This window comes from Carcharhinus amblyrhynchos, chromosome 1 (genome assembly GCF_965287045.1).
Source record: "Carcharhinus amblyrhynchos chromosome 1, sCarAmb.v2.hapA, whole genome shotgun sequence".
In the NCBI taxonomy this organism is placed as follows: domain Eukaryota; kingdom Metazoa; phylum Chordata; class Chondrichthyes; order Carcharhiniformes; family Carcharhinidae; genus Carcharhinus; species Carcharhinus amblyrhynchos.
Window position 1 is genome coordinate 128,064,377 of NC_137324.1, and position 8,247 is coordinate 128,072,623.

The 8,247-nt window shown below is 38.2% G+C and overlaps 1 protein-coding gene across 2 annotated transcripts in view; it reads left to right on the forward strand.

Annotated features, from left to right (window-relative positions):
- sh3tc1 (SH3 domain and tetratricopeptide repeats 1) overlaps positions 1 to 8,247 on the forward strand; it is a 54,001-nt gene extending 45,754 nt beyond the window's left edge. For both annotated transcript variants that reach the window (XM_080192320.1, XM_080192331.1), the window contains 4 exons: positions 744 to 866; positions 958 to 1,108; positions 5,778 to 5,974; positions 7,242 to 8,247. In XM_080192320.1, coding sequence (XP_080048446.1) covers positions 744 to 866; positions 958 to 1,108; positions 5,778 to 5,974; positions 7,242 to 7,499 — 729 coding nt within the window. In that variant the 3' untranslated portion in view covers positions 7,500 to 8,247. The remainder of the gene's footprint in view (positions 1 to 743; positions 867 to 957; positions 1,109 to 5,777; positions 5,975 to 7,241) is intronic.

Consider the following 8,247-nt stretch of genomic DNA (forward strand, 5'->3'; position numbering starts at 1 on the left):
TAGAATTGTTTTATGCGCTGCTTGAAAGGCTAACAGAAGCAGATTCAATGCTCACTTTCAAAAGAAAATTAGATAAATACTTGAAGGGGAAACAATTGCAGGATCTTGGGAAAGGGTAAGGGAATGGGGCTAATTAGATATCTCTTTCCAAAAGCCTGACAGGCACAGTGAAGCAAATGGCCTCTTACTGTATTTTATCATTGTTCTATCAGATGTACATCTTGATTTGGAATTGATTAGCAAAAATTGTAGTGCACATTTCAAGAAGATTTTGAATAAATTGAGTTTGCTTATTGTTTTAGAAGCAACCCAGAACATAGAATAACCTCCTTCAATGGGTTAATGAGTCAATGCAGCAACCAGTGTGCTATGGTACAATGCAGATGAGATGGGTTCTACCTTTACTTCATGTCAATGCTGAGTTAGCTTCTTAGCATAGTATCATTCTCAGCTTCCCACGATAGAGAGGGAAAAAATCAGCCAAGGTTTATGCCCTTGACCACTAGTCAGTGATTTTTGTTTGAAAAGGCAGCGATTTAGATGTTTGTTAAGATTAAGATGGTCCTTGGCTGCAGTGAATTTGCTTTGATCACATTTGGCTAATTTTGACTGCCATCGGCTGCTATGGTCATACAATGAGCAAATGTCAGTAGCTTCAGGAGAAAATTTGGGAATGTGGGTGGATTCCAAAAAGGTTTGCAGATACTGATTTATATAAACATTTTGTAATACAAACATTTAAGGTTGCTCAAGATGCTGCTATGAGCACAGAAAAATTGGAGTTCGCAATGGAAGTTTTTGAAGCTGTGGGGGATGTGTTCTTTAATGGATCCCGAGACCGAGAGAAAGCCACTTCCTTCTTTAGGGTAAGCACTTTTTTAATAGCACTCAGTCACCACATTTCATTAAACCTCAGTTCAGCACACAAGTTTTCAATTTTCGTGTATGTGTTAACAGGACCGAGCACTTCCCCTCGCTGTCAGAGTTGAAAATATGAAGGTGGAACTCAGACTCTGTAACAAGTTGACAGAACTATTGCTGCATGCGAAGGTATATGCAGAAGCAGTAGAATATGCCCAAACTGCTCTTACACTCAGTGTGACCCTTGGTGAGTAGAGCCTTTGTTGTTTTTATTTCATTCTATAAATATATTTCCATGGTAGAATTCATAATTGAGCAGAATGTAAGTTAATGGTCCAATTTTATTTTGGGTTTTGAATGTTCTCTCTTGTGTTTGTGAATTTCCTTACAAACTCAGGGCTTGGTTTTCATTTTTGGGCCAAGTCTCATTATGTACATTTGGCTAAGAGCCTAGACGTCTATTTGAATAATAAAACACCTGCTGCCCAGAGGAAATATTGTTCGACAGCTCAAGTTCTCCAATCCTTGCTTCAATTTCAATGTTTGCATAGCTCAATTAGTTTCAAGTGCTGGTGTTTTATGGTTTCTGAAACTTCAAAGGGTCTGAATGAAGACCACTTTTTGTTTTAGTTCTCAGTCCAAGCTTTTTTGTTAATAGAAGAAATTTTATCAATGGAGTGCATTTATTGCAAGTGTTTTTCACACTTCCTACTTCATTGATTCTGGAATGTACAGTGGGTCAATAGGCATGGAAGTGCCAGAGCTTAGAATGGGGGGCCTGATGGGTGGGTTAGAGCATGAGATGGCATTGATGGAGCATGGGAATATTTGGAGGGGGTAGCAATGTGAGGACTGGAGGGCATTTTGTATTCTTTTCCCCACTGGGACCAAGTCACCTGGTACCAAAGTGAACCTTTTTAAAACAGCCTGCCTGTGCACAGACTGCTGTCTGTCCTGCCTCCAACTTCCTTTCGTAGGCCAGCCCTTGCTAATTTCTTTCTCTGAAGTTCAAGCCTTGTTGTTATTTTTGTTTTTTCTTCTTTACTTTTAACTTCTGCTTTCCTCTATCTCAAGCTGCTTCATCTACAAGTGAATTCTAGCTCACCTGAATTGTTATACTTGTGTTAGGCATTTTCTTCTTCTAATTCCAAGTGCCATACTGTTACAGGATTAATGTGAGGCACGTGTGAATTAACAGGCAAGTTGTGATTGCACCACACCGTGCACTAAGTGGCAGATGTGATCAAGTCAGATTCCACAGATTTTTCAGTGCTCATCACACTGATCATCAGTGATATTGCAAGTCAACCAATCTTGTTGAAACTCTGTCTCCCTCTCAGGAGGGATTCCAGCCATTGCCTTCAAAGATCTAACTTTGGAGTTCTCCTTTAAAAGTCACTCCAATTCAGCTGGCCTCAATAAATTGTACACATCTCAGGGGTTCGGTCTGGTCTTCCGAGTCCCCCTTCCCTTGGATTCCAGAGTATGCACAAGAACACAATTCATGAACAAGGCTTCAGCTGTCCTGAACTGAATACTGCTGCTCCAAAGGGATACCTTCACTACAATGGTCTGCAGCATGCAATCACTAAACCTTCTGCTGCTTCTGAGCCCTCTTTGGTCAGGTTTTCTCCTGAGCCCTCACTACTTAGTCTGCCAACTGTCAGTTTCTTTTGCTTGGAGCCTCTTTCTTTGCTCCTCTTCCTCCTCAACTGGGGCCTTTCTTTGTCCCTCCCCTGTGCTCTTGTCCGATTTATGGTGCCCTGCTTCTGGGTCACGTGACACGGTTTAACTACATTTCCATATGTCTGTAGGAAATAGGCACAGCCGAGGACTTGCCAATAGAGAGGCTGTATACTGACTGAGAAATTTACATATTTGGCTCTTACATTGCTGCTAGCTCGTGATGTAGGCTGAAAATGAGAAGGAAACAAGCACACAAAAAACTGGAAGCAAACGAAATCTGCAACTACACACTAGCCATCACGTGGACCTGTTGGACATACTCAAACTTTTTGAACAAATATAGAAACTCAACTGTAATCAGATTTGGAATTCTGAAGGGTGGAAGCTGCATCACTGATTTATATTATTCTAAGTGATACAAAATGTCTTAATCTTAATGAAATATCACCAATTATTAGTTGTGCAGTTTTGTAGTGCCTTGTTTATAATTTTATAGGGGAAAAAAATAAGGTTATTCAGTAATGGAAATTTTAAATATAGCAGGGTAATCCAATATGTAAGAAGCATTTATAATGTAAATGTTGCAGTACTATAGTTATAATAAATAATGCATATAAACTTGAGAATATTAAGAAATCAGCATCCTGTCAGAATTGTTATTCTATTATTGATCATTTGGATTATTTATTATACCCATGAAGAGTGGTGAAAATTTGGAACACGCTCCTGCAAAATGCTATGATAATGGTGTAATTGAAATGGGCTTAAGAGAATGAATGGACTATTCCAGTTTCTACCCAAATGTGGAATTTAAAATTAGACTTGCGCTTCTGTGGAATCTGCCTCAAGATTCGGCAGAAGTAGAATATTTCTGCAGTTATCATTTTTGGTTATCAAAAGTGGCTTCAATAGAAGAATTCAAGGCCACACTAAAATAAAAGTAAAATGTTGCAAATATTATAAATCTGAAATTAAAACAGAAAATGCTAGAAAAACTCAGCATCTGTGAAGAGAGAAACTGAGATAATGTTTCGCATCTTCAGAGTAGAGGTCATATGGAACCAAAATATTAATTCTGTTTCTTTCTCCACGGATGCTGCCAGGTCTGCTGAGTCTTTCCAGCATTTTCTATTTTTATTCAAGACCAACATTAGTTTTGTGATAACAGGAAAGTGCTGGTAATACTCAGTACATGAGGCAGCATCATGGAGAAAACAATCAGTAATATTTCAACTTGATGACCTTTCATCAGAGCTGTCTAGAAAAGGTGTGAATGGTAAATTGATGAACAGCTGCAATCCGAGAAAAAGATGACTGAAAACAAGATGTGGGCATAGACCAGTCTGAAATTGTTGAACTCGTGTTGTCCGGAGGCTGTAAAATGCCTAATTGGAAGATGAGGAACCATTGCTTGTGTTTCATTGGAACATTGTAGGAGGCTGAAGTCAGAATAAATGCAAGTTGGAGAATTAAACTGACAATTCAGGGTCATGCTTACTGTCGGAATAGAGCTGTTCCTCAAAGTCGTCACTTAATTTGCATTGGTCTGACCCATGTAGAACAAACAGTGAGCAGTGAATGCTAAATTAAAAGAAGTAAATAAAATCACTGTTACATCTTCAGAGTATTTAGAACATTGGATGAATGATCAGGAGAAAATAAAAACACGGTGACGGTGTTGGAGTTGATTTGACCAGTATATCATTGGAAGGAATGGTCCCTCCACTGTGTTTGGTGATGCGATCACACTGGATGTGACAGCAATGGCAGAAAATGATCTGTTGAATCAAGGAAGTGGTGCAGTAGAAGTTGAGGACAGTGGAAGCCCTATCTTGGTCTTGGAAGATTGTATCCTCAGAAGAGATGTAATAGAGGTAGAAGGTATGAGGTTCTCTGGTCTCAAGTGCACTTCCATTGTGGAAGTGGGTAGGCTTATGTTGACTATCCTTTGATAACCTAACCTCAGAAATGGAGATAGAGAATGGTAGGGAAGAGTTGGGAACAGACCAGGGGAAGGTGAGAGAGAGGTGGAATTGGAAGCAAAGCTGATTAATTTTCCAATTCAAGGCGAGAACAGGAAAAGGAAATGGCAATGATAGTCATCAAGTACCAGAGAAGAGGTGGTGGAGGGAATCTGAGTAGCCCTGAAACAAAGAATGTTCCATATACCCTGTAAAAAAAAAAATATGTAGGCAAAGTTATAACCTCTGCCATGTAAACATGGGAAGATTTTTTCCAACTTTTTTTTGCACTAATTTCAGACTTGGCAAACTGGGAAATTTTAATTTTTTTTGTGGGGTTCAGGCACCAATTCTCAGTATCAAGCACAGCTAGGTCCCTTCTAGCATTGTGAGTAAAGCTGTCTGTATTCTATTGTAACAATATGCAGCAAACCCAATCTCTGACTGTATCAATAGAACATTTCCCAATTTTCATTTTTTTATGAACTAAACATTTATCAGAAAATGCTCTTTTCTCTTTTACAAATTCAGATATATTTGAGCCAGGTGCACTTCATTTGACAGAAGTAGTAAAAACTGTTTTGGTATTTACAGCAACAAGATTTTGAAGGAAAATTAAGATGTTCATGACAGTTCAAGAAGTTTACTTATAAGTAGAAAACTGTAATAAACAAAGTTATTCATCCGAGCGCCTTTGAGCTTTGGTAATTAATTGTAGATGTTAAATATGACTAATAACTTCAGATTGTAAAAGGCTCATTTAAAGAGTTATGGCAAGAATTTTTGTCTGACTTTAATAATTGGACAATGTAAAGTTTTATTGTCTTCTATATCATGTATTTATATGTACTGTGTTTGTGTGTACTGCTGGAGTTAGTGGATGTCAGTTTGGGAAGAAGAACTGGTGTAGTTTTGCTGCTCTAATGTATCACTTATTGTACTTGTAAAAGCAGAAGATAGTTTCAGATTTTTTTTGGATTATAGCAATTCTGTAAGAAACATTGGAGCTCAATTTGAAACTTTGTTCAGCCAACAGCACAAAGTATTAGCATAGTTCAGCTGGAGTTATGGCAGTAATGTGCCACAAGGGCCACAGATCCTTGGCCCCATTGTAACACACAAGCAGGAAAAATACCAGTACTTGACACTCAACATCAACATCAATTTAACATCTCAAAGAGGAGACCGCTCTGTTATTTTCAATATTAGTAATACTTCGCTATTATTGTTCTCTGAAACACTCATCACCTATATCTCTTTATTCAATAGGAGACACACTCAATGAGCGAGTTGCTTACCATCGACTAGCAATAATACATCAGTTCCTTGGTCAGTGTGAGTTGGCTGAACACTTTTATCTGAAGGCACTTTCCCTTTGCTCCTGTCCACTGGAGTTTGATGAAGAGACAATTTATTATGTCAGGGTTTACGTGCAACTGGGAGAGATGACATTCTATGATCTTAAGGTGAGAAATGTAATAGGTCTGTGGAGTGATGGTTGTAGTGATATGATCCAAATAGAATATTGAGTTGTGCAGTTGTGCCAGTGAGATGCTGGTTAGCTCAGTTGATTAGGTAGCTAACAAATGACTTGGAATTTTAGGGGAGGAAATCTGCCATCCTTAACTAGTTTGACCTACATGTGACTTCCGCATGTTGGCCTTGTCAGCGATGCCCACATCCTGTGAAAGAATAATGCCAACAGTGTGGGTTTGATTCCTGTTCCAGCTGAATTCTACTTGGCACCTTCTCTCGTGTGGAAGACAATGGCAAACCATCAAGAAAAATGGTTCAGGATGAAGCATCATCAGACAATGGGCAAGGATCTGCCTTTTGGCTGATCACAATTCATACATGAAAGATGTGTCAATTTAGTGACATAATACTCATAATGCTACACAGACAATTTTGGGATGCAGAAGGAGTTAGTTAAAACTTCATTTCAGTTGCAGATTAGGCGAGAGATTAGGGAAACTCCTATGGATGTCACTGACATAAAGCTCCAGCAAGATAATTTATAGTAGATAAATATGCAAGTCAAGAAGAGACCAGTTACTTTAGCCCTGAACTTAAGGGCAGAATCTTTCCCCTCAGTGCTGCCCACTATTTGCATACTATTAGTTTTGATTTCATATTGTAATGTACTGTGCCGCATGATAAGGTTTGAGTTCCTAAAGCAAGATGCTGTAACGAGTCAACAAGGAGGGAAGAAAGTAGCTCATATCTCATAATTGTATGAAGTTTAATTGTCCCACATGTCAGATTTATCTAAGAAGTTAATAAAAGTGGAGTGTTGTTCAAATTGGAATGCAAGTCTAACCATGAAAGAAAAATCTTCATAACTTATTAAATTTCATGAAGGTCATCTACAATGGGAGGAACAACGATCAATTTTTCATGAATACATACGTCATTTGCCCCAAGATACAAAACAATAAGAAATAGAATTTCTACTTGGGTTCCCTGATCTCAGATCATAACTTTGACAGTAAATTTTTGAAAACTCCAGAGGAATGGTGCACCAGTCCATTAATGCTCATTTCTCTAGAATTAAAGGTCTGGTTGCTGTATTAATTTTCAAAGCACTGGTAGAGCCCTAATGCTAAATAAACACATTCCAAAGGGAGCCATTTCAGATGCTTTACTCAGTGTAGCTGACTATTTCTCATCCTTATTCATACATTGCAATACATGATGGAAGTTGGTTGATGGCTTTTTTTTTTCACATTGCAGGATCCACATGATGCAGTAGGCTATTACCATTTGGCTCTTGCTGCAGCCACAGACTTAGGCAGTAAGAAGTCTCAGTTGAAAATCTGTACCCGGCTTGCCACAATCTACCACAATTTCCTTGTGGATCGGGAAATGTCGCTCTACTTCTATCAGAAAGCAAGAAAATTTGCCAATGAACTCAATATTCGAAGATTAAATCTATCACCAGCCCAGTGTTATAAAACTGTAGCACAGGCACCTTCAAAATCCATCTTTTAAACAGCAAGTGGCTATACTGTTACTTCAAAATTTAAAGAGACAGCACCGCAGATCAGTCATTCTGTTTTGGGTGCAAAACGTAAGCTGCTGACTTTGAAGCCCTCTTTCTGGATTTACTGCCTCCTCCTCTTTGCATCATCTGACTGAGATTGATTCCCTCCTAACAGAAACAAGAATCAGTGCCGAAAATGTGAAACATGTTTACTTTCTTTAAAATAAGGTTCATTATGTTGGTTTCTGTTTTAAAAAAAAAAGATTTGCAGGTAACTATTTCTAATTGTACAATTTTAAGGTAGAGCATTACCGAAAAAGGAACAAGTTTGTAATTCAGATGCACCAGCAGTTGAGAGATTAAAGTGCAATGGTATTAATGGTATCGGTATTAAGCAGTGATAATTGTTGCTATTTGAACTGAGCTGGATCATTCCTCATCAACATTTCATGATGGTTTCCTGATTGTTCTTCTCTCCTTTCCACTTTTTCCATAATTTTATTGGCATGAACACTTGACAGAATTCATATTTGCTGTGCATTGAAATTATCTGGCCACGTTCATCAAAATGTTACCATTCATGAATAATACAGCAAATAAATTTCATTTGTCAAATCGAATACCACTAATTATGGAGACATTACTGTTTACAGACATTGCACAAGTTGATCCCAAACAGTTTGAGGCCAATTGTATTACTTGTGGTTTAGCTGAAATCTAAAGGAAAGATAAAATCTTTGCTTGCTGCTGTACCGA